Below are 26,452 nucleotides of genomic sequence, written 5' to 3'. Positions count from 1 at the left end.
CAATTTGGCCAGCAACATGAACAACCGACAACCACTGTTCCAAAAACTCGGATCTCTCACGCGGAGACTCTCCAGCGGAGTCAGCGCGCACGCACATATCGTGGGGATGCGATTTTCTTTCAGTTTAAACCCACCCCTCACGGCGTTTGCTCGCGAAATCGTACTTACCGTGGTGGAAACTACGTCGGCTCCGATTTCCATGCCTGCTTGGTTATTTCGCTGGCATGGAAACGTAAGGAAAATAGCTACGACGGGGGGCGGGCTTTAGGGTTGCCTGAAAGTGTGTTCGCGTTGTAACGCTCATGTTTCCTATTCTGCTACATTTCTTTCGCACAAAAGCCACTGAACGCATTAGTGAAGTTGATCTAACACGGAAAAGTAGCGTCTTTGTTGAGGCACGACGCGTACCACCACGGAAAGCGGTAAGAAAAAATGTTTGTGAATTGTGATGGCCAGTAGCACAGAAGACGACCCCCCCAAGGCACTGTATCGATTAAATTCTCACTCTTTTCGATGCGGTAAGTGGGTGGTTTTCGTCACGTCAAGCCCGAAATGAAAATTCCTTGCATACACACACAAACAGATGTGACGAATACTGACTGGTTGATGGTGTTCCTTAGCAATATCACAGCTTTTTCTTCCCTTATATCAACCGTCGTATCATCATCACCCATCGTCGTCAGCATGCTCCGTGACAGCCCTTGAGAGGTAGTGAATCTTGCGTGAACGCGTAAGCATTTGCAAAAGATTGGCGATATGTTTGAATCGTAAATTTCCACCACCGGAAAAGCCCGCATGGTGTACAAATGTGTCAGTGCAAAGTATGATGTATGAGGGCGCGCGCGTGTGTATGTGTGTGTGTGCGGAAAATTTCCAAGTACGTGAAAAACAACAAAACTCCCAGCTCAACGATCTCTGCTGGCGGGTTGAATGTGAGAGAAAATCGTAACATCCGCTTAGCGAGCGTTATGCATCGAAATCGCGCTGAAGTTGGAGTTTGGAAATTTTCTTTTGTTGTGCAGCGCGTTCAATGAAACGGCGAAAGAAATGGTAAAAGAAGCAAAAGTGTTGGAATAGATTGGGCGATTATTGGTAGTGCTAGTAAAAGTGAAACTCGATGTTTTTTTTTAATTAGTACACATAATAAGTCTCAACCCCGTCAAAATATGCTACCCTTTCTTTCCCTTGCAGTAATATAGCCTGGTCCCCACAACAGGTGAACCGAATGAAACAAGCGAAAGGCTCGTGAGAAGCTCGTGACAAAACGGTATGAGAAAATTCGTCTGTACAGTGCATTGTGATAGTTTTGCCGCTGTTGACTGTTCCAGTTCATAGCAGCACGTAACACAACACGAAAAGTGCCCACAATCAGTCAGAGCGGATTGGTTCGTATCGCACGATTTCGAAATTTCACACCTGTGGTACCGACTCCGGGCACCTCCGGGCTCGAAGCCTTGATGCATCGCGTGTTGTGCTCGTGTTTTAATCATTATCGCTGAATCGATTCCACGTTGCAGACAGTACCGGCATCACCGTGCTGGACAACAGCAGATAACGTCCGTTTAGAATAACTCACTGGAGACGAGCGGGTAAGTTTTGTTCGATTTCGTAAATGATATGATTAGTGTACAATTATGAAAGGATACACCCCAATTTGTTGCTTAAAACTTTCAAATACCTTCACAAAGACTGTTTGCGTGAAATGTTACGAATCCATCGAAAAGCCATCGAGCCAGATAATCCCTCAGTAACCGTTCGCAAACAAACCATTCTGCCAGTTCACGAGGGCTGCAGTTCGCCGCAAATGTTATGTAACTACCGCGCGAATGCTTCTTTTATCGATGAGTATGCTTGAAGGTGCGCTGGCGATACCTACATACATATCGCAAACTACATATGTATGAAACCATTAGTACATTCTCGCTTTCGTTATAAGCTGTATGACGAATGAAGAATTCGTCATATACCTATGCACAAATCAAACAAGTAAGTCAGGTGTGTTCGAGCGATAGCAATACCTCCGGTTCCGATGTCAGCAGGCTAAGGATGCCTTTTACGGCTCGATGCGATTGCAGTAATCGGGTTTTCGTAGGTACCCTATTCCACACAATTTGAAGTTTGGCGTTGCAGTGTCGTGCAAATTGTGTAATCTAGTTGACCTCGTTTTTGCTTGGCGACCATTACATGGCATGGGTGGTTTTTACTGCACCATTCCGTTTCCATCTTCCATCATCATCACCATCGTCATCATCTCATGATTCGTGCATCGAAAAAGGGACGGGTTTCGATGGAAAAGTACGTGAGCGATTCGGCTGTCCATAACTTTAAAAAAAATCCAGAATGGCAAGAGTTTTTAAAATTAACTTCGTTTTTCCAACAATTTAACGAATCTGTTGGAAATGTTCATTCAAGCAACTCTGTAAAGTACATAGATTTTTTGTTACATTTAATGTGAAACACGTTTACTTCTATCGATCACAAGGGTTAACTCATGCAAAGTGGGTAAACACTGCAACACAAAACATGAGTTTGCAAGACGATCTCTTGCCCAACATCACCGGTTTGACATTGTCGCACCCTTTTCTATTGTAATGTTCCTGCCATGAGGCTGGTTCCTACCATGTGGGAGGCTTTTAGCAACGATTGCTCCCGCACAGAGACAACACGAATGCTTACACTACACTTCCTTTCCTGTTAGATGATACGGTGTGCAACGGACTGGAAGAACATTTATAATTGTAACTCAAAGCAAAGCTTCCGAGGTCGGTGCACTATCGAATTTAGCAACCATCGAGTGTAAGTGAAACGCTGCTCAAAAGTGCGTAACGAACTAAACGAACGCGCCCTCAATCGGATCACTTCTCTTTTTGGTAGCGTAGATGTCTTATTTCATCAGCTATCATGTATGAAAGATCGCTTCAAACGTTATTTTGATTTGTTTCCTTGCTGTAAAAGCAATATGTTTAAGCTATGTTGTGCTTCTTATTTCGGGTCACTCCCTAATAAATCATGACGATCGTATAATGGCCTATTTGTTTTACGTTTTGAATGGGTTCGATGATTTAACGATAGCGTAACATCACAGAACCGCTACCAAATCTTACAGGGAATGAAATAAAATCAAGAATTGGCTGAAATGGGAGGTCTAAACCCCTTGCTGAGTTGATGCCAAGTTGTGGTTATAAATAAAAAAGTAAACATTTAATTTGTAACATATCGATATATGATGCTGATGAATCTAAAGATTTCTATGTTTGCAATAATTATGTTGACAAAAGATGGACTGGAAATACTCATTCTTATTTTGGTCAGAATTCGAAAAGTTAAGCAGCTCTTCCCTGCCTTACTTTAGTACTAGTTCTAGGATTAAAGTCCTACTAGGTTACCTTATCGTCTACTTTCAGTGTTTTAGAGCGAACTCTGAACATCAACATCCATTTTATCAACAGCATGAAACACGATTTTAATAACCATTGTATGTTTCCGAATCAGTTTATATGGTAAATTTAACTACATGATACGTGTGTGATCACTTGAATAACAAAAGCATGCCAGACCATAACAATATTAAGAAGTAACTGATTGAACTAAAATCAATAGTAAACATAGTAAATAAATTATTCAACTATCATTATTCATACTTTGAAACAAGTTATGCTTTATTTTAAAAACTGACTGTATAAAACTCTTTTTTCATATGTAACTCCGCGCTAAAGCAGGGCCACAACAGCACGATGATTTATTGGTTTTTTATATCATTCCATAAAGGGGATAATGATATTCGTTCGTCCAGCGCAAGCATGATTTTCCATTTATCTTATCTTAAGGGATTTTGAGTCATCGGATGTGTAGAAAAATGAAAGACACAAACTTATCATGCACGTTTTGTCATCTTATCTAATATTCTACGTGATTGCAATGCAGTTTCAATACAACTTTAATGGAATAAAAATGAGTCACAAATGCATTGAGAAAGGTTTGCGAAAGGGATTTTTTTTAAGGAATTTACTTACAATTCTATGCAAAATAGTCCGGCAAAAAGTTAATGCAAATAGTATCATTTGCTATTTTCTGAGATGATATGTTGTTTTTTTATTTCGCTTTTACTAGTATTTCCAGATCGCCTTTCGTTGTTGATTTCACAAACTTGTTCTCTTTTACAATTTACAATTTTGAAGGTCTTGGTCTGCCATTTTTTAGGTTTCCTTGACTTTAATTTCGCAGTATTTGGATAGTAGTTCTGCTGGTGAAGCGTTCGGATGGAATATGGTACCGGGGTACTGCCGTGTGACGAAACGTAGAATTGTTTAACATATCTGAAAATCTAAAACGAATTATGTTCCTGAAATACAAACAAATATGTATCTCAAACAACTAGTGCAAAAAGTGCTTATACTTGTTTTGTCGAACAGTAACGTAAACATTTGAAACGAGTAAACCATTATAAAATAAACAAGAGTTTTAAATCATTCTTTGATAAACAAAGCACATTCATTACCAACAAATCACGGTCACATCTCACTTAGCGCACGTTGAGGACAATAACAACGAAAGACCTCCGCGAAAAAGAAAGACTCTGTACACGGTGCTTCGGTGCTACCTCAAACAAAAACTATTCCATTGAACAGACGGCCACTTCGAACGACGCTAACGGTAACGGTCGAACTTGAACTGTTTTACTTCACCTTACCCACACTACTATCCCAAGCGTCGAAGGAACTACGCACACATAAACGCATTCGATATCAACCCGCTTACGCACACTGGCAGATAGCGACACGAAAGAAAGAGAGCGTTGCAATTACGATCAATTTTGTATATTTATTGGAAAATAAAGAATATAATTTTCCAATGAAAATTGAAAATATAAAATATCCTATAACCTAAATGATAACATATTGCATGATATCATACTAAGTTTCATTGATAATCATGTATTTTAGGGATCGTAGATCAGTGTGCAATTTTGAAAGTGTGCGCCAACAGCCAGTGAGAAGACTGCTCGAAACCATTCGGAGTGAGAAACTTGCTCACAGTGGTAAAAATTAATGTCATGCAAAAAAAATTGAAGTTTTTGAAAAAATTGTTCTGGAGTTCAATTTCTTTTATTTGGAACAAACAAAACTGTGTACGCTGTATTATGTTACGCTGTTTCAAATATTATAGTGTTTCAATTATATAAAAAATAAAAATTTGGACAAATAAAATCTTTTCCGTATTCAGTGTGCTCGATTGAATGAGTAATTTTGCTCACACGTATCTCACTGTGAATGGTTTCGAGCAGTATTGTCAGTAGTTGTGTCTCACTTTCGCAATGTTTTTATAGTTTAACTAAGATCATTATTCTGCGAAATTGCTGTAGCTTTGTAATGTTATTCCTGTTTTCTTGTATGCGCTTTAGATGCTTTCACTTTAATTGATAAAGTTATACAAATAATCATTAAATTTCTTTCAATTCTCAACAAAACCATAAGGAGGAATGTAATTGCATCGCTCTCTTTCTTTCGTGTGACAATCCGAAAGTGTGCGTAAGCGGGTTGATATCGAATGCGTTTAGGTGTGCGTAGATTCTTCGACGCTTGGGTTGGTAGTGTTGGTGTGCTGTAGTACAGCGGTTCAAGTTCGACCGTTACGGACAGCGTCGTTCGAAGTGGCCGTCTGTTCAATGGAATAGTTTTTGTTTGAGGTAGTTCGGAGCAGCGCGTACAGAGCCGTGTCTTTCTCTGCCGCGGAGGTCTTTCGTTGCCATCGCCTCCAACGTGTGTTTTGGTGCGGTGTGATTGTGATCGCTGTCGTGATTTGTTGCTGACGCGTGTGTTTTATCCGCCAAATATCGATTAAAACCCTGAGTTCTGCATCGGGAATGGAGCATTATTAAGCTAGTTGTTGACCCAGGGATGGAATTTCTTTCTAGCGAGTTTCACAACGGTCTCTTTGAGATGTAATCTACGATCAATGAAAATATTAAGTTTGATGTGGTATCTCCCTGCGAAATGAAAAAGAATTGAGCAGCTACCGTCAATTATGTACACCGAAGCTCCTGTAGTGAAACCGATCTCATCGTACATTGCAATAACTGCGGAACGGAAAGTGCGTGTCTTTTGTGCGAAAGAAAAGGAATCATCCCATTGGTGAAGCAATCGGTTTGTGCCTCAAATTCGTGATACGTGGAATACCATTAGTGCGAATTACATCTTGGTGTTGGTGCTACTGTGGCACTAATTATCGAAGTATCTCTTATTTGAGGTCGCCGTTGTCTTCGTCCGAAGCAACCGGGAAAGCTCTTGCGAAGGCAAAGGTAACAAAAAGCCCATCACCGTTTGGCGCAGCCAAACCGAGAAAGAAAATTATGTCAGTTGAAGAAGAACGAGAAAAAAAGGTTATGAGCAATGGAACGCACACGCAGCACACCTTAGGATGGGTAAAAAAAACCTGTTGCAAAAAGGTTCGATGCCCCTCCATGAGATATCTGTGGCTGTTGCTGAATTGTCGGAAGATGTCGATCAACAGACGCACACGCAGAATGGCACGAAATGTGAGGAGAGTTGTTCAACATTTCGCCTAATTCTGGCCGTGAGGTTTTAGTTCCATGTTGCTTCGTGCAGGTACTTAAAACACTTACCACTTCCGGCCAATTAGCCATTTCCTGGAATGAACACTTGGAATCGATCCTAAGCCAGCTAGAGCGGCGCAGTTAATACGTTCATTTGCATTCGAACCTACACATCGGACGATCTTCTGAACCACATCATCAATATGCTAGCTAAACAGAGTGTTCCGAAGGAAGAATATCATCGCCATCCTGAGAACTTGCGATCGTCGGCCATGAAGCGAGTGTAGGAATCACCTTCTTTCTACCGCCACCGGAGCAGGTTTTCTTCAGGCGGCGATTGCATTGTTGGTTACCCCAAAAACCGGTTCCAGCAATGTTTTCTTCTTTTACGTAGACAGCGTTGCCTATCCAAACGCTGCCCCAGGGCCATGGATGCTGACGTATTTCTCTTGTGCCACAACTCTTGTCCAGATTGTGTAGATGTTTGTGAGTGTGTGTGTGTGTGTTTGACGAGATCGGGCCCGGTTTTCGATGGGGGATTACTGTTTGGCCTTTTAAACATTTTTTGTGTAAAATATTTTTACTCGTTTTAGAATTACTGATTACATGCAGCCCTGTTCGGAACAGAAATTTCAATTTTTGCAAACCCTGATCGGACGTTCGGTTGCTGCTGCGTGTTGTTGTAATCGAAAGGATATAAGCAAAACGATCTACCTGCAGATTGTGTTTAATGAATCCTTATTTTAAATATTATTCTCATTTTTTCATCGTATTTATGTCGTTCGTAAGACGATTTACCCAGCAACGTTTGGTACAACTGCGAAACCCCGCAAACCAGCATTGTCCATTTACGGGTAGATTAGATTTTTGTGGTTTTGCGAGCATGTTCGGGATGAAAATAAAACCCGAATGCGATAATCCATCAGGGTCTTACAGTACATTACAAGGATCTATTGCGGTAGAGTGGGCATCACCTAGGACACGTCCGCTTTTGCGTCGAATCTATTTCAATGCTGTTCATCCGGAAGAGGTGTTTGTGGTGCTCAGTAGAGACAGATTGTTTTTCGCACCGTATTTATCTCCCATAATCCCGGCGAGATGCGTGTGTAGCACGTGGAACGGGTGAATGAATCCCTTAGGGAGATGTGCGGGATGCTGTGAACAACCCGTAAGTTTCTTATCTGTTTACCAGGTTCCCTGTAGTTCAGGTACAGAAAAAAAAATAAAAGGGTACGGTACGGTAATTTTCCTACCTTAAACTGACTTATCTGTGGTGCTGCTGGGCCGGAGTACGATGGCCGTTCAGCTCACTCATCTCGGGGTTGTAAATGTCAATTAAAATCTTACCAACGTCTTGAGCAAACAAGAACGTTGCTTATGTACAAATGACCGAGGCAATTCATCTCCGGCACGTTTGTGGCTGCCCGGCTAGGATGGGGTTTTGCTGTTTGGATTGTTTATAACGTGACCTTATATCGGTTCGTGCCATGTTGGATGAGCACGGCAAGTGTTGATGATAATATGGTTTCCGCAACAGATCGTTCCCGGCAGGCAGCAGCAGCATCGCCATCTCTCGCTACAAGTTTGCTTTATCTATTTTGCGCTTGTTTGCACTGATAACCCGGTTTTAGACGAGATGAACACGAGGTGCCAATTTGATGGATGAAAAATGTATCTGCATATGGTGGCCACTTTGGTCAACCTGTGTGATACACTGTAGCTCGAATGCGCAATGCGCGCAACTAAGGCAATTTGCTTCCTTTTCATGTGGCCGAGACCCTTGCCTGCAGGAGTAAACTATTTTTTGTTGTTTTTTCTTTATGATTCGTGTGCAATAAGAAACATAGGAAACGTAACAACAAGCGGCGGCGGGTAGGGTGTGACAAATTTGAGAACTTTTTGGAAGCTTCCATCCATCTGAACAGCGCGAGCCGTTCATTAGTTTGAAGGAATGCGTTGCGTGAACTGGAAGTTCCGCTGCCGGTGCAAGTTAGTGAGTTGATCTGTTGATCGGTTCCGTAGTGAGGCGAGCTTCGAGTGTTTCTTTTCTCGATGAGGCGCTAAGTGGGTAACAGACGTTGAAACGGATTTTGGGCTTGGTCATTTACAACAATTTCGTTGCATTCCTTTGCAGTACTATTTTTGTTCGAAAGCTTGGATCAGAAAATTTGTTTGTGTGTGCGTTATGTGGTAGTGATATTGATCGATGTGGTATGATGGTAGATGTGAAGGTTGGAAACGAAAAAAAAAATCTGCAAACTTCTGCTGTGATCAATACAGCACAATCTTCATTTGGTCGAATGATCGTTGAATCGCACTTGAATGGATCGCCAACAACGGGTGCAACATCTCATCTTATGGATCTGTCTACTTTACACGTCTCTTTCCATCTTCCATTCCATTACACACACACACCCGGTCCCGGTGTAAAACGTGTTGTGTTGATCAATGCGCAAGACACAGGAATGCTGGTTGTCTCCGGCAAGGTAGTGGGCCAAAAACCAGTTTGCCTGTGCCTGTTTGTATCGTTGGACTTCAGCTCAAGTCACGGAACATGCCAGGTTGAAAAAAAACGCTCTCTCCTTCTCTCTCTCCTTCTGGTGTTGGTCATGATGTTGTATCTTTGCTTACACTGCAAAACAAGTTGCCACGCAAGAAACGGACTTTCCATCACCTGGTTCGAGGATATTTTTTTGTTGCTTTCGTTGTTTCTTCTATGATTTCATTTTGCAAACTCTTTCGCGCGCCTCTTGGTCGATCGACGGTGGAGTGCTACAACGCTTTTTTACTGCGCAATTCTCAGTCGCAATTTGCTAAACATGAATCATGTCCGAGAGGTAGAAAGCAATCGAGTTATAGATTAGCCAAACGTGGTAAATGTAATCGAGAAAATGCAAGAATGGAAATGGAAAGGTTTTGTGATAAATTAGTGTATTTACATTTTACTGTTTCCTACTTTGTCACTAAGTAAGGAATGGATGAATATAAATAATTCTGTATAATTCTAATTTTATTCCGCTTCTCCCACATTGTTGCACAACGCCGCGTCTAGCGCTCCAGACCGAATATGTCGGTGGTGTTCATGCAGGGCACCTTCTTCACGTTGGATACAAAAGTAAACAAAAGGCCATGGCTAAGCACGAAGCACGTGTAGAGAATGGATAAGAGTAAAAACTTCATCCTTTGGTAACACCTGTTGAGGAGACCGTCTGCAATTGTTCGTATATCCCAACTCAAACTCGGCTGCCATTTCCATACATTCAAGGGCGGCTGTTGACATCGGTTACGGTTAGATGATTTTCCTTCTGTGCGGGGGATTTTCGGCATTGATTTTCTTCAGTCAAAGCGATCTACGTCGAACAACAAGCATGTGCCGGATATTGTAATGGATGGTGCAAACATCCTTCCGGACGTATCCTTTATTTGTTACTGAACACAAAGGAAACGCATATGTTTATCCATACATTTCATCCATACAAGGAATCCGATTTCTTTTTATCTTGGAATTGGAATCATGTAAGGAATTAATGTCTTCAGAAAATTTCGGTTAAAATGAGTATTACAATTGTTAGAAAATGCTTGATTAGTTTAATAATTGGATCATAGAGCAGTAAAACGTTTGATTGACGTTTAATTTGTTCATTTATTGTAAACTACAGCTAGCTTAAGCAAAAGTTATTGTAACGCTTATCATTTGTAGGCTGAAGAATGCAATACAGTTTTACGAATGATCCAGAGAAAACGAATGGTAAAAAGTAGACAGATGGAAATGCATCCCAAGAAGCGTGCCTGGCAACATCTGCTCACACACTCAAGGAACACACACGGTCCGGAAGGAGAGTAGAATGAATTACGAAAGGAATACAACACGCTTGCCTATAACTATAATATACCATTAACAAGACCAGCTGACACGAATGATGGTGAAGCACATCTTTTCGGATACCATTTCTAATGTCGATACTTTCAGTTTTGTTTACAGTTTTTTCAATCATAGCCCATGCACACACATGCACAAAATGATCTAAAATGTAGCTCAAAAGCACCGCTCACTGAAATAACTGCGGACCAGATTTGAAGGAAAAAATAACTGTTCCGCCCTGATTTGTACGTGTTCACGACCGCATAGTTATGGTTCGATCATGTACATCGGTCAAAGGCCTTGAAAGAGGTGGAAAACGGTTCATTTAGCTTGCAGTTATTGTGCCATAAACTTTTTTTTGTAGGGTGGTAGTATTGCCAATGGTTGTTAGAGTTTATACAACTTCATGCATTTTCAGACAAACAAACGAGAGTATCGTATGATCGCTTAGAAAGTTGATTTAAAGGGAGTTTCAGGTTCTGTAGTCAGGACTACACTGTTGAAGAAAATACACAGTACTAGACGAAAGCTAAACAAGTACATAAAATAGTTTAGAAACAATTGTGCAACATCAACTTGCACCTATTGTCAGCAATTTTAATTTTAAAACCGACGTTCCTGTGGCTATTTTTTTATTTTTACAAACCTTTATTTCATCTCTACATCAAGCGATGCTAAATTTAAACATAAGTTGAGTGGCTAAATCGACTGTTATCGGTTGCTATTTTGGACTGCAAATCCCAAACACGCTTTATTAAATCACTTTTAATAATTGAAATGGTTTACCCCCTCATAGCAGCAGCGTTGCCATAGTTGGTCAATAATCCAATAGAGAACATAATGGGTGATGCTGAGAAAAGGGTGCGAACATCACCTCCATTTGTCGACGCTTCGTTTCTCGTTGACTTCTGGAACTGTCCTTGGTGGAATTGAATTAATTATCGGTTTCCATGCGAATGCCACAGCGTGCTATCACGGTCCGCCCTGACTGATTGGTGTTATTTAAGAGCGAAAAGAAAATCCACCACACTCAGGGAATGCCGGGGGAACGGCTATTCCGGCGTGCCATTACACTACACCAGCACTTAATTAACACAATTAACAGTGATCGGAAGCATAAGTGGTTGAGGCTCTGAGGGTGATTTGCTTCTAGCATCTCGCACTCCACCCGTGTGACTTGATAGATAAAGTGGCGCAGAATCACAAATTGGTGTGCTTCGATCGTGGTGTGTGCATCTGTGCTGAGCCTGTGGTTCGATGGCGCAACATTAAAACAGTTAAAATCTAATGTGAGATACACACTGCCCACTGGAATGCTGGAATGTTGATAGTTCAACAGTGCATAACGGCCGGGCATGTGGAGGGTTAGGGTTGAATCGGACAGACATGATTCATCCGCTCGGCTCGAAGGGGATTTAGTCAATTCGAATTCAAGACAACTACTCCACGGATTGCGGGTGAAGTGACTCATCGCATTCACCTGGCCATGTGTAGGTTGTTCGAGGAATGATGCGCTAGTGAGTGTAATGACGAACACAGGAAAAGCGAAAACTGGTTCGGTGGATTACTTTACCTCAACTCACAATGTATGTATAAACCTTTAAAGACTTGGCATTTGTTCGCATCAAGTTAAATATTAATGTCTAGAACAAGACAAAATTTGTTACAAAGTGTAATCTTTTCTTCTAAAATCGTTACTGTTCTCTTTTATTTATGTCTTTAATTGTATGTCATAACTAGTTTGCTTTAACCTGTGTAACGGTCCGGTGGTGTATGTGATGAACGTATGAAACACGACAGGACTGGGAATGAAATCCCATCAGGGGACCGTCCGTTGCTCTTAGCAAGGACTGACTATCTGGCTACGTAGTAAAAATAAGTCTAGTGAGAAGAAGAAGATCTCGGGTGATTCATTTTAATCCATTGGTATAATCGCCACTATGTTTTAAATTGCACTGAAAACTTTTTTTTAATTAATCCAATCGTGCACACCCAACCAATGTGAATTTCATCCTACTTAAATACTTATAGGCAATACGGGCTGACCATTCTATACTAAATAATCGTTAAATTAAATGAGTAAATATAGCTAAAATCAATTTTAGCTTTACATTATAGAATTTAAAGCTGTACAATTAAATACTGGTCAATAATAAGTGTCCGTAGCAGCTGTTTTTATATCACGATATTTGTGTATGTCGATTTTATTGGATATATGCCACCTTAATTCATTCGTTTTTTTTGCTATGTAACGAATAATTTGGTTGCAACGAATGAGTTTGGTTCCATTTTTAAACCAGTTTTTTTAAAAATAGTTAGTGAAGAAATTTAGTTTCTTTTTGACACTACACCTTCAGGAAGTCTTCCCATTAGTGGGTTCTCCTTGTTTTTTTTTTACTCATAACCCGCGAATACCCACAGACCTGCATAAAAGAGATTAAAAGAATATAAGATTTGGTACAAGTTGTGTCGTGCAGAGATTTGTGCAGTTACCACTAAACAATCAAACCATTTTCTGTCAAAAAGAAGTATTTATAGTGTGGTAAGACATGAAGTACCCCTCTCCTGCTAGATAAAATGGAAAAGTCATGTCAGGTTTTAGAATCGTCGTAGCAAGGACGAGCTTCTTTCCTATCGATATCACAATACCTTCAACTGATTGTAATTTACAAAAGATAGTCAAGTAGTATCGCTTTGTTTTTTTGTCTTAACTCCTTGTTAATAGTATTTCACACAACGGAGAAGAGGATCATTTGTACGCGGTCGAACGAGATTCGCCTACGATGTCAATGGATGTCAGTATCACCGCGTTACGTCGTCGTAACATGAATCGATTCTGTATCGATGCACTTTTTGCCGTTGCATTGCCTCCTGCATCGTTACCACCTCCCTCGATCGCTACTGGACAAAGGCAATTGATACAATATACCAGTTGACTCGAGGTGAATGAACGAAATATTGAACAGCCTGATACCAGACGAAGTATAAGGGCACAGAAGATGCTGACAATGACGACGCTGAGCTAAACGATGGGTGGAGTGATCCCAGTGATTGATTGATGTAGAAGGGGTCGTGTGGGAAGAATGGCAGTAAATGTCGATTCATTTCATTTGATGTTAAGAAGCCCAGACACATATTGAGTACGAAGTTACAAGACAAGTGCAAAAATATATATGAAATTAAGGTTAATGGAAGGCTGGATTTATCTCATCGTAACAAAAAAACAATATGAAATTATTTGATATATCCCCAAACTAATAAAAATTTGTAAAACATTTATAGAACATTAAATACAACAACACTCACTTCGGGCGTCATATCCTTTCTCCTACGCAGCCCACATTGGTCCTGTGGTTTTTCTTGATTGCTTTCTCATTTTCACTCATCTCGCACACATTTATTCAATTACAATAATTAGCTGGGCCATGAAATAACGCGTGATGGACTCGAAACCGATGGCTTCGGGCAGTTTCCCTATTCCTTATTTACCCCCTTTTTACATACAGAGTTCCCACGCTTATTTATTTTGTTTAATGATGGAAAACTGTATCCCTCGCTCGGTTGCTCGATCGCTTGATTTCTCTCTTTGCTGTCTGATGGAAGCGAAAAACGGAACTGCCACTATCCAATACCGTACACCATATGTTTTTTTGTTGGTCGTTTCAGAGCATTTCCCCAGCTTGAGAAGATGCTGAAGAGTGTATTTTTTATTTTTTCCTTTCACAAACAGTTAAATTTTCCACCCATCTGAATTGGATTTCTTCTCTGTACGTTTGAAGTTTTCCATTTCTTATTGATCATTTAAATGACGGATATTAATTCGTTCGTAATTTATGAAACCAGTTTAGTGTTGGTAGTCGCTATCCTCCGGGCGTTCATGCGAAGTTTTGTCAACGGTTGATGCAAAAGGGAGAGATTTGAAGGGCTTTGCCACTTGAAGTACCGATCGTGCGATGGTGCGGAAGTGTTTTAATTTCCTTTTTTAGTTGACATAAAAAGCAGTGCACCAACCCATCGGAAGGTGGGAAACTGGTTGGAAAAGCAAAACAAAACAAAAAAAGAAGGGGCGTCCCCCTATTTTCCACGCTTCGTTCACGCTACGGTTCTAAAAGAGTCTAGATTAGATTTCTAACGAGCGCTAGACGAATATGGAAATCGGATAACGACGCTTGTTGGCGGTGGGTTTCGTTCGTAAAATGTGTGAAAATTATGCGTTCCCAGTTGGATTCGGGAGGGATGTCGCGCGATAGAAACCTCTTCGGCACACGTCGTGGTAGGGTTGCGAAGCGTCAGCTTTATCAACGCTTATAAGAACAAGCTTTCACGAGACCACGTTCCCGGGTATTAAGACGCATATTTACGGTGCAATATGCCTCGAGCTCGAGAAATATTAGTTTGCACGTATTGTTTCCAGCGTGGCAAGGTGGTGGTGGGTGGAAAGCGAAAACGAACCAATAACTGCATGGCTCCGGTTTGTTCCCGGTCGTCGGATCCGGATCCGGATGCTGTGTGCAGTCTTCCGGGTTGCGTCTAATCTGAGACGTGCGCGCGCGCTCGCTCGTTCGCTCGCTTGTACTGCTTCTCTCTTCCTTCTTTTGTTCCCTAGGAAGCTAAGCCGGATGTTCTCTTCCGCGTTACCGACACGTGCATGATTTAATGTTGTTATACAGTACCGATGAGCAAAACGTGTTCTCTAGCGCACATTGCGAATTCCGTTTCTGTAGCAGAATCAAATTGAAGTTTTTAAATTAACATCAGCACTACGTGGTACAATATTTTGAAAAGAAATTATAACTTCTTTTTTAAATTGAAAACATATTTACTAATCATCATATGTTTCGCAGATCTTTATAAATCGTAATAGAAAATATAATAATAAAAATACACAAATTATACAGAGCCACCAAAAGTTAACCACAAATGAATGCCCCACACAAAAATATGTAATGTGTCGTTCACCAACGTTATGGTTGGCAGTTGAGAGATTTTTTTAAACAAAAAAATTACATCAAAATTAAGAACACAAATTACACGGTGGCGGAAACGCCGTATGCTCGAGGAAGCATAGCGACCAACATATTATATGGTCACCATCCAGCCGTCCATGCTGTTGGTTGCTCTCGTGTTCCAATATTGCACCGATTACCGGCCCTATTATAAGTGTGGAGTGTCATCAGAGGCACCCCAACGGAGCGACCAGACGGATGCAGACAGGGCAAGGAAGTACGGTGTAGTATTTTCCCACCAGCACTGCCACAAACACACACATACCATCTGCAGTGACGGTGAGGTCCGCGTATGTTTTCTGCACACACTTTCCCAGCACTCTCCGGTGGGATCAACGGTTTCGGTCCGCTAAGCAGAACGGTCATAATCGTCCTCTTTCCGGACAAGAAGGGGTCTAGCTTTTGTCAATTGATGAACACAAAAAAAGTGTCCATGCAGAGTTGCATGGAGTCGCAGCGTGCCAGAGGTCAATGACAGCCCGGAAGGGAATTTGGTAATTTAACAAAACTTTTGGTAACAATTTTACATTAATTTTGAAAACAACGAATACCTTAACATTGTTTATTGATTTTTTCTCATAGAATGGAAAAGAGGGGTCGTACATCATACAAAGTAATAATTTGTCCCATTTGAGGAAAGAATGTTCACATCGTTCAAATAAAACTAGAAAAAAGTAACAGCAATATTTATCAACCAGCAGCAGCTAGTCACTGACCATGGCCATGTTTCTCAGCTGGGAAAGCCTCCTCACGGATGAGAAGGTTCGTCTTTAACAATGCTTTTCACTAAGATTGAATAATTCCCAGCCTTTCCCACTCGAGCCGCACCGTCAGAGAGGAAGGGATTATCAATAGTACAGTTTGATTAAAAGCCCGTCCGAGTTTATTTGGGTTTGCTTTGGAAAAATGCCAACCCCGAAGAAAACGATCGGCACGACCCTAAAAGGAAAGGGGGGGAAACGGTGGTTGGTGTGAAATTTTCCCAAGCATAAATTAGCAAAAAAAAAAGGGGAAAAAAGAAAACGTCAGTCTCTTGTTTGGAATTTTTCATTTCCTTGATACCTCTGACAAAACTGGCAGTAGCAGTCGACGAAGGTCAAAAAGAAAACCCCGGCGAAAGACGCATACGGAGACAAGAGAGCGAAGGAATTTGCTAGTTTTTGGGTTTTGCTTTTTCCAGGCACACCGGCAAATGATGATCGCCTGTGTGATGTGATGTGAGTTTCGTATAATAAACGGACCAGTCTCATGGAAGGGGAAAGTTCTAAGTCACCGCATCGTCTCCCTACCTTTGGAAGATGTTTAAGATTTTCTTCATCTTGGAATAAATGCGCAAACCTTCCCGTGTGCAGCCGCCACTGTTTAAAGCTGCGTGTGATTGAGATGAAAAGAGAATGAAAGAAGGTGTGTAAGCAGGAAAAAAAAATTGACGTGGGAATTCTTGGCATATTCGGGTGCGAATGCAAAGATTAAACACACACACATACACACATACACCGAGGGCGCCGCGGCTTGGGTTTGGATAACCATTGTTCTGAAAATACCTATTGTTATTTACCCCATGTGTATGCGTACGGACGCAATAGCTCTTAGGAGTTTACAAGAACTTTCGTTCCATTGCTGGAAGTTTGCGTATGGAAGAAAGTGAACTTCCGTCGGTTGTCGATCGACAATAGGTTCTTGTGGAAGCAAAAACTGCGATTTTAAATAATGTAGGGGGCGTCTACGGTACTCGCCTAGTAATATGTATATGGACAGCTAATCTGTTGGATAGTGCCTAGCTTCAAACAAAAATCTTGCATTCAACAAGTAGTTATAAGTAAATAATTACAGTCATTCGTTGCTTTGTAAAATTTAAAGAAAACCAACGAAAACATTTAATAATCCTTCTTGGGTTTCGCAAATTTGCGTGTTAGATTAGATTATAATAATACAAATCTTGAATTTTATTTTAAACAATTTTTTACGACACTTTTTGATACGTTAGGAAACATGAGAAAATTGACATAATTTGTCACACGTTAATTTTTTTTTTCGTTTCTGATATGTTAATAATGGGTTCGCAAAAAAAAAGAAAACTACTCAACGATCTAAAAACGATTGTTTCACTCATTAACAAGCAAATCGATTGAAGTAATTATCCATTTAATGCTGCTCAGTAATCGGTTGAAAGGTTTACATACATACGGTAACCTAAAACCATGCTCCTATCGACCTTCAAGCGATGTTCTACCGGTTGGTTAACTTTCGATTGGATGCATTAGCCACATTGCATTCGTGTGCTAGATATCGACATAGCCACCGCGCGCTGTCTGCACAAAACGAAGGAACATTGCATTGCATTAGGACGGGCCCTATACTGACGTCGTGCTCACTGCACTGGTGGGTCAACCGACCTGTGTGCAGTGTGTGTGTGTGTGTGTGTGCTGCATGCGATGTTGAAATATTCTACCATCGCGGGGGAAACCCTGGGAATTTCATATGCACGATGAATCGCAATGCTATACAGTTCTCCGATGTTGCAGCCGTAAAATAGAGGGGCTGCATATGCCATTGCCATCTATTGGTTTGGTGGTTATTGGGTTTTTTTTACAAGAAGCTTTAAGGACTCATACCACAGATGAACGTTGTTGGGCAAGCGTGTGAATTTTATGTACCACATGCTTACCATTCCCGTACTGATATACTTTATATTATTGTTACATTCCGATGTGTTGTACACTGTTTTTTTTTCGGCGCAATTGAGTCGCCGCAGTCACCTACGGAAGGTTAATTCATACATTTTCGTACGGTTAGCAAACAAAAGCACAAGGACATTAACGGCAACCAGGAAAACTATTATCGTGTTTTCGCGTCTTTTTTGCCTCCCTCATCGATGGCTCAAGCGTGGCTCACTTCCATCGTTTTGTGTATTAGAATGATTTGTTTGCAAACCATGGGTCGGCTAATGATGGTCGGCAGCGCCATGTCCGGAGTGAGGTCTAATTGTTACATAAGTGGTCGCGACAATATGACGAATGCCAGAAATGGTGAAGGGCTACAGAGGCGAAATAATTTGTAATGTAATGAACTGATGGGAGTTTTAGTGCCGGGAGCGAAATGTCCTTGGTTGGGATTAGACAGAGTTCCAAGAAGCAAATCTAATTCTGGCAAAATCGTTTTCATTTGCTAATGTTAATGCATAAATGTATTTCTTAGTCCTCGTACTAATATAAATAATCTTTTCAAAATCATCAAGCTGTGGTAAATATTTACAGGGTTCGATATCGAAATGACACAAAGCAAAAGTTAAAAAATATTGAAAAAAAAATTTAATTTCTACGTTTGTAAGCAAAAGTTTCCTAACCCTATAGGTGGATAGAGGAACCGATTCCACAACGCTGGCTAGACGCATATTTAGATATCGAACGTGTAGTGGAATCAGGTAAGCTTTGGCAGTGTCCGTACCGGTGTATTGGTGCAAAACAGGCATGCTAAGACCGTTACCATAGTAAAGTAAAGTTAAAACACGCTGGACGGTCACCCACACTGCCGAACGATAGGTTTGCGAGCCAGGTTAGAAAAAACGCCCATGTGTTACGATAAAGCTGCATTTGGTCACTTTGCTAGTAGTGTTTGGTCTTAATCTCGAACCTCCCGGTACGCTGTTGTTGGTATGCGAGAGCACACGGCGGCTAAGCGCTCTAACGCCATCATTCGTATATCTCTGCGCGACGTCATTATCGAACCAGTGCGTACGTTGCTGCTGCCGTGTGTGTTTCATTTCGAACGCACCCAAAGCAAGCAGCGTTGCGGGTGTTTTCGAACGGCAGGCAGTAACTTCACCAGTCGTGCATATCTGCAGCAAGACAGCAGGTCTGACGTCGTCAAGACGGTGTCAGGGTCGCGCACATATCGCGGGAACAAGTAAGCGGTAACTGTTGTGACGGAGCCTCCCTCAGTGAAGGGATATATGGATAGATTTTTTTTTACAAGTGATCAGTGGCAGTGAACGAAAAGGGTCACACGAACTTTTTTAGGGGAGCGAAGCCCTGCGGTAGTGTTTAGTTGTTAAAAAAAGGTTTTAAAATAACATCCAGGAAGTGGGAAATGGTCTAGTTGAACTTGTGACAGAATGGCAACAATTCATTTGGAATTGTTTTGTGGTGATAAATATCCTTCCAAAAACGAAACTTTTTGTGTTCTATGGAAGGCTACTTACTGTACGTAGGCGGCATATTTCCCTTGTAATGTTTTTGCCCGTTAAGTGCCTGTGAAAGTGGATTAGAAGTTAATTTTCTCACATTAAACAACCATTTCCGTGCTTTCGTTGAACGACGATGCGTTGTGGCGCTGTTGAGCGAAACCAAACATCTTCCGGCTTTCGTCACGGCGGAAACAAAATTATTGATTACTGTTTCATAATGATGCTGACGGAAGGTTGGAAGGTTACTTACTTAACAATAACCAAATAGTTTTGTAAAAAGTTCTGCACGTAGGATGATGTGTTTTCAATTGGCAAAACGATCTGCGAAATGGAACACCTACACATGAATCACTGCAGTTCGTTCATATGACAACGAAACAGTGCGTAACACAAAACAGCTTCACGATCATCATGCTCATGAGCAGCAGCCAAACATTGGAATCGAAAAGTAACTGAGAAGCCTTCACAAGCAAAATTAGGTAGATCAATCAAAGTTTCGTAATTATATTGAACGTTCGTAGTGGTTTTTCTTCTCTGCAATATGTGTCTTGCGATGATTAGTCAGCGGGTGGGTTTGATCAACTTAATTGCTACGGCATTTGTAAAACGTGATGCACGTGATTCTGGTGTTTTTGTTCCAAATGGTAAAGGAACTATAGCTAATAGTTCAGTATAACGTTAGAATTTGCCGAGATTTTTATTCTCTTCTTCAACTGACAATAATTCTTCTTCGGGCATACTATAAAAAAATAAACTGCTACAATGCTTTGTGCGTTCGCATCGACAACACATCAACGAGTATATTTTTTTCTTTTACAGTGAAACCCCCGACAGAAATAATCTAAAGCGACCGGTGGTGCATATGACTCACATGATTATGTGACCAGAGCTATCTTCACGCATACAGTCCTTGTGTCCAGTCTAATGTTAAGCGACGTTACATTCTTAGCGTAAAGCAAACCCGGACACTAGGGTTGGTTAAATGCTATTGGCAATAAATAGCCCTTGTGTGCCATACGTGCAAAACGATCGACGTTGAATTCAATACCATAGCATAACAAGCCACTCAGCAGCGTTAGATCCAGTGACAAGAGTTGTGTCTGCTTTACTACAAGTGCATAACGTACTTCTTTAAATGTGATATATAAGCGGCAAATCAGTGAGCAAGGCAACTAGTTTCTACCTCAAAACATTTGTTTGAAAAGAAAAAAAACATACACTGTAAAGGGCAATTGCATCAATTAAGCAAGAGGCCCTTGCCCATAGTGGAGATCTTGATAGAACAGTAAAATAATAAGATTGTATCCAGTAGCACTCCGACGAAATGGGTAATTCCAATTCATCGCACGAACCGCTGGAACGCGGGTTTACCCGTGGCACGTATGGAGATGTCAAAAATACGGTTAGTGAAAATGGTCCCATAATAATACATATATTGCGGTGTATCCTTTCTTTAATGCAATTATATTATCATATTTTTGTTGCTGTTATTTTAAAAGCACGATTTGCTCTTTCTCCATACAACACTATTGCAGAAATCAGCCTCATTCCGGCAGAGTAAACGATCACCAAAGAAAATGGATCGATTGCGCAAATCATTCCGCGATTCATTTCGCAGACGCAAGGATCGTGTTCCTGAGGCGGCTAAACCCCATCAATGGCAATCGGACGAACATGCGGTACGTTCGGCTACATGCACTTTTGCGGTTAAATATTTGGGATGCGTAGAAGTGTTCGAATCTCGTGGGATGCAGGTGTGCGAAGAGGCGTTGAAGGTGTTACGAGTAAGTATATTAAGTCTACGATTAAAAGAACAAAATAACAATGGTGTTTTTGTTATGTTTTTTAGAACTCGAGGAGACGTGCAATACGGGCTCAGCTGCATGTTAGCGGTGATGGGCTTCGCGTAGTTGAGGATGACACTAAGGGGCTGATCGTTGATCAGACCATCGAAAAAGTTTCGTTCTGTGCGCCGGATCGTAATCATGAACGAGGCTTCAGTTACATTTGTCGCGATGGTACGACGCGTCGTTGGATGTGCCACGGGTTTCTGGCCACGAAAGATTCCGGCGAACGGCTTTCCCATGCGGTGGGCTGTGCGTTTGCCGTATGTTTGGAACGCAAGCAGCGTCGTGATAAAGAGTGCGGTGTAACGATGACGTTTGACATGAAAAATTCCACCTTCACCCGTACTGGATCATTTAGGCAGCAAACGATGACGGAACGGCTGGCAGGTGGCACGGATACGGCGGTTGTGGCCCCGCAACAGAACAACAACGCATCAAAACCGTACAATCCGTTCGCAATCGAGCGACCACATGCGACACCCTCGATGCTGGAACGTCAGGGAAGCTTCCGTGGATTTACGCAGATTGGATCGGCCTCCCCGTTTAAGCGTCAGATGTCGTTGCGAATAAATGATCTTCCGTCCAATGCTGAACGGCAGCGCGCGTTCCTCGAACCGGGCACACCGCAACGCACGACTGTTTCGCCCATTCCGGAAGTGTCCCCTCAGCCGACGGACACTGTCAGCCAGCTATGCCAGGAACTGAGCCAAGGGTTGTCGCTGCTTACCAAAAATGATACGGATGATTTTTATCTGAACAAAGAGCTGCAACTAAAATCGTCTGTTACAACCGCTACCACGAGCATCACATCCAGCACACTGGCATCTTCTTCTGCGACTGCTGTCAGCAGTTACGTTCCTGGGCTGCTTCCCAGAAACGGTCCGAGTGATATCGTTCCGCCAGCATTACCATCCTTGTCGGTCGTGCCTACGATCCCGCCACGATCTATATCCCCTCTAAACAAGCAGCAAACATTGGACTTATCTGTCCTCGGTAGCAGTGTGAGTAGCAACACGACTCACAGTGTCAGTAGTATCGGTAGTAGCATCAATAGCAATACTACCACAGCAACTATTCCTGCTAGTGGTGGATTCCCAGTAACGACGGAAACGGTAGTAGGTGCTTCTAGTACGTCCACCTCCTCCAGTGTAGTAGTCCCAATCGAAACGGCATCACCGTTGCCCAATCCGGAACAGTGGCTAGGGCAGATTGTGAAGAATGTTTCGCCATCTCCGCGGCGCGCGCCTTCACTGCACAACCGCGCAAAGTCGCTTAATGCAGCTGACCCGTTCGATGCCGAGTGGGTGGCAGACGTAGCCAAACCGGAAATACATAGCACGAATCCATTCATTTCGCCTCCAAAACCTCCGGCACAAACGTTTCAAGTGCATCTGTAAGTGTAGTTCTCAAGGACGCATTGTTTGCCGTCACTACTACTGCCTATTGCCTGTCATAGGCAGACGGGAAAATGGAGTATCAAAATGTGGAATCACGTGTGTTTCATGTCCCCGTATTTCTTTGGTGCTTTTCTGGGGTGTTTTGGTTCGTTTGGGATAATCGTTGAATGGTAGCTAATTGTATCTGAATTATTTGATTGTTATTGCACTATACATCGATGGTGGTTCGATCAATCCTGCCGAAAGGGGACGACGAATCATGATCGTGAATGTTGCGTTTTATTGTTTAAGACAAACATGTTGAACTGGGATTACTGCTACTTAATGGAGAACAGCTCTGGAGCTGTAATAGTACTTACACGTAGTTATGAACGAAACATTCTCATGAGCAGCATTTTATTGTATGATTTTTGTTTATTTTCATCTAACCAACAAATAGTAGAACAAAGTAGTGATCATAGCTTACATAATTTGTTTTCTTACCAATTGTCGATACTGGTTAGAATATTAGAAATTCAATTCCATTCCAGTAAGAATATTTCTACGTCATTTGGAGACTTTTTCGTTTGATAATATTTGCAATAGAATTTTGTGGACCACAATTTCGACTCGTCTTCTTCTTGTCATTACTATGTACTCACTTTAAAGAACATCAAAGTCAAATTCGCAGTGTCATTTACTACAACTTCTACCGGTATTATCAATTTATCATACCTTCGGAAAATAAGAAGAAATATAGGATTTTATTCATCTTTTTACGAAAACAAACGATTGCTGGGAAATAATTTTCTGTCTCACACACATTTCTTCTATACATAGGTAATCTTTTGTTAATTTTTCTTAGCTGGATTTAGGTGGATTTATTGACATCAATGTATCAAAGATCTGTTTCTGTTGCACGGTAAACCAACATAAGGGATGTTGTACTTCTGTATTCGTACTGACAAGAAGAAGACTCTTATATTCCATTGTTATGAATGTGTTATGCGTGATACCACACTCGAAATTTGTTTTCCTTCGATACAGTTCAGTCGCTGGAAAGAATGTTAGGCAAATGTTTGTAAACCGAACAAGTTGATTTATCTGATCTGTAGGCAAACTAATACTTAAACCTAGCCCAATCTATCGGCCGGCAACACAATATTGCTACTAACAACCTCTACCATAACTATTAGAGCAGCTTAACTATTATTAACCTCAACAAATGAAAAAAATAAAAAGAACACGTTACGGCTTATGAAGCTTTACTTGTAGTGTATCTGTCCGCTGCGCCTGTTGTAAGCTACGGTAGTGTCAGATTATTGCGATACAAAAGGCAAAACAGTGAATCACTAAAGCATTGAACTGCTTACAAGGAATCTAATCGGATTCACTAAAAATAAAATGTCGTGTGGCCACGATTAGAGTACCAAAACCAAGAGTGTGTGGTTGCAAATAATCGCAGATAACAATTTAAGGAGCAACAATAGCGAATAGGAAAGATAATGTAGCAGTACTGCACAAATGTAGTCAGTTGGCGTATATGGAGCAATATGAACCCATATGAAGATGCCGGAACAGAGTCGATCGATTTTCATTGTACTTACAAAATAGAAGGCCCCGTGTGCAGTCGCAACTTCACGATCGTTAGCAATTGAAGCCGACCTAGCGAATAGTTGTTTTATTTGCGAAATCAACCGAAGTATCCAAAATATTAATGTGGAAAAAACAAAAACAAATATTACAATGCTTTTGGCGAAAGGCCCAAAAACTGGGAAAATGGAAAAGAAAGTATAGAAAAACGTATTGTGATTACTAATATATATACAACTACTAGCGTAAAGTTATAATAACGAGATAAATGAAGAAGCGAAGTAAAGGAAAAATTGGAAACAAAATTCGGTGGCTTCATGAAATCGATTACATTATGAAAGAAGCGTATGTACAACAAATGAGAAACCTTTGCTTGTAAAACAGAGCAGTTTGCCGTCTTAAACGAAGCACTTAAACATCGGCGTTTTCAGAAGACTGCAACCCAGCAAGCAAATCATACACACGCCGAGCAAGTTTTATGAATGTTCTAAGCTACGTTACTGTCTCTATCAGCCGTTTATACTTTGGAGGAAACTAATGGTTCATGTGTAGCAATCAGTTCCACTGACGATTTTTAACTGAAATTTGTTACAATTCTTTAAGTGTGAATTTTTGTAACATATTTTGTACAAAGCTAATTAAGTCTTAAAATGAAAACCGTCAAGTTGTCAGCTTTTGCTTGTAGATATGTGTACATATACAATAGAAAGGATAGTGTATTTTGCTCGTTTGGTTTTTTTACTACGCGATCGCTCCGTTTAGTTTGTGCTCATAGGTTGTAGATACCGGAAATGGTAAATGGTAATAATCATTTCAAATCCTTCGTTATCCAAATCGATTGACATTTTCAATCCGTTAAATGTTTCCCGTTCATTCGAACGAGACTAGTTTCGATTTTTTCCATTAAAATGATTCATTAAAATTAGCCCAAAGTGTTAATCTTTTTACCCCACATTATCAATATGTTAGATACTGCTGCTTCTTCGCTCCGATAATAATACAAGTAGCCGATAATAATGCAAGCTGCATAAAGGAAATGGACTTCTATGAATCTTACATGTATTCAGATAGACGGAAGCATTTGATGCAGTGTTTGCGTTGATAAAAGAAATACATAATTTGTCCCATAAGTGCACCTGCCCGAGCAGATTACCAATACGGTTCGACTGTTGCGTATTATTGCCGAAATTGTAAGACATATCAATTTTCTATCCACTTTAGATGAAGAAATCTTACCTAACGCTTACGAAACGAATATGTGCAGGATAAACTTATGCAATTGTAATGAAATTAAACTCACCTGAAATTTAAACCATAAAACGGCATACTAACTGATATACAAACACACGAAAAGAGCTTTTTTATCGTTTTTTCTCTGTCAAGTCGTCAAATCCAGTTTGTCCCCGGGTTTTCAGTCACAGAATATTTTTGTACACGGTTTATTAACGGGACAATATCTCTCCCAATCGCAAAACCATACAGAAAAAACACCATTATCTGCATATATAAAATACGGTATAGGATACGAATTATTGTAATACGTCCGTAGTAATAGAAAAAATGGAACCCTTTTTCCCGCTCATTACACGCGACAGCACTCGATCGTTTCATAGTTTATCCTCACAATACTACTACCGGGTACGCTTATTTACTGAAAACACGCGTTGTTATAAACACGGCATACAATATACTAACTATTGACTGATGTCCGCATTCAGCGGAAGCACATTAATAAAGGCAAGGGATGAACAAATGTACCATCTTTTTAATATCACTTCATAATTCATGAAAGGAAGGAACATCAACGTAAACAAGTCCATATTCATCCGTAAAACAATAGTTTTGTTTGGAATAGAAAAAGCTCGAAATGGCTACAAAATTAATTCCACCGGGTATAATAAATGGTACGGCATATCCAATGAAAAAAAAATGAAGAAAGAAAGCATCAGATAAGATCAAGCGAAACAAACATCATACCGTTGCATAAGTAAGGGAGCGATTTGCATAGCGAGACGAGAAAAACGGTACC

The 26,452-nt window shown here is 40.9% G+C and overlaps 1 protein-coding gene across 5 annotated transcripts; it reads left to right on the top strand.

Moving 5' to 3' along the window:
* The first annotated feature begins 233 nt into the window (after positions 1–233).
* On the top strand, positions 234–26,180 carry LOC125766643 (protein numb). Of its 5 annotated transcripts, none has more exons than XM_049432867.1 (4): positions 234–422; positions 1,192–1,589; positions 21,143–21,391; positions 21,457–26,180. In XM_049432867.1, exons 3-4 carry the CDS (start codon positions 21,185–21,187, stop codon positions 22,849–22,851), a joined length of 1,602 nt encoding a protein of 533 aa, XP_049288824.1. In that variant the 5' UTR covers positions 234–422; positions 1,192–1,589; positions 21,143–21,184; the 3' UTR covers positions 22,852–26,180. The 5 variants fall into 5 exon arrangements, with proteins under 5 accessions (XP_049288824.1, XP_049288819.1, XP_049288822.1 ...); XM_049432862.1 differs by lacking the exons at positions 234–422; positions 1,192–1,589 and adding exons at positions 5,697–6,298; positions 20,427–21,009; XM_049432865.1 differs by lacking the exons at positions 234–422; positions 1,192–1,589 and adding exons at positions 19,169–19,327; positions 20,427–21,009.
* The last annotated feature ends 272 nt before the right edge of the window (positions 26,181–26,452 follow it).

Source organism: Anopheles funestus, chromosome 2RL (assembly GCF_943734845.2).
Source record: "Anopheles funestus chromosome 2RL, idAnoFuneDA-416_04, whole genome shotgun sequence".
NCBI lineage: Eukaryota > Metazoa > Arthropoda > Insecta > Diptera > Culicidae > Anopheles > Anopheles funestus.
The sequence above is the reverse complement of the archived record's forward strand: the minus strand, read 5'-3'. Positions and strand labels throughout refer to the sequence as shown.

What these genes read in the sequence shown, in the direction of transcription:
- LOC125766643 (XM_049432862.1), top strand. Translation starts at nt 20,932, where the DNA reads ATGGGTAATTCCAATTCATCGCACGAACCGCTGGAACGCGGGTTTACC. An exon ending in ATGGAGATGTCAAAAATACG is followed by an intron (nt 21,010 to 21,142) that starts GTTAGTGAAAAT and finishes ACACTATTGCAG; the next exon opens with AAATCAGCCTCATTCCGGCA. An exon ending in AGGCGTTGAAGGTGTTACGA is followed by an intron (nt 21,392 to 21,456) that starts GTAAGTATATTA and finishes TATGTTTTTTAG; the next exon opens with AACTCGAGGAGACGTGCAAT.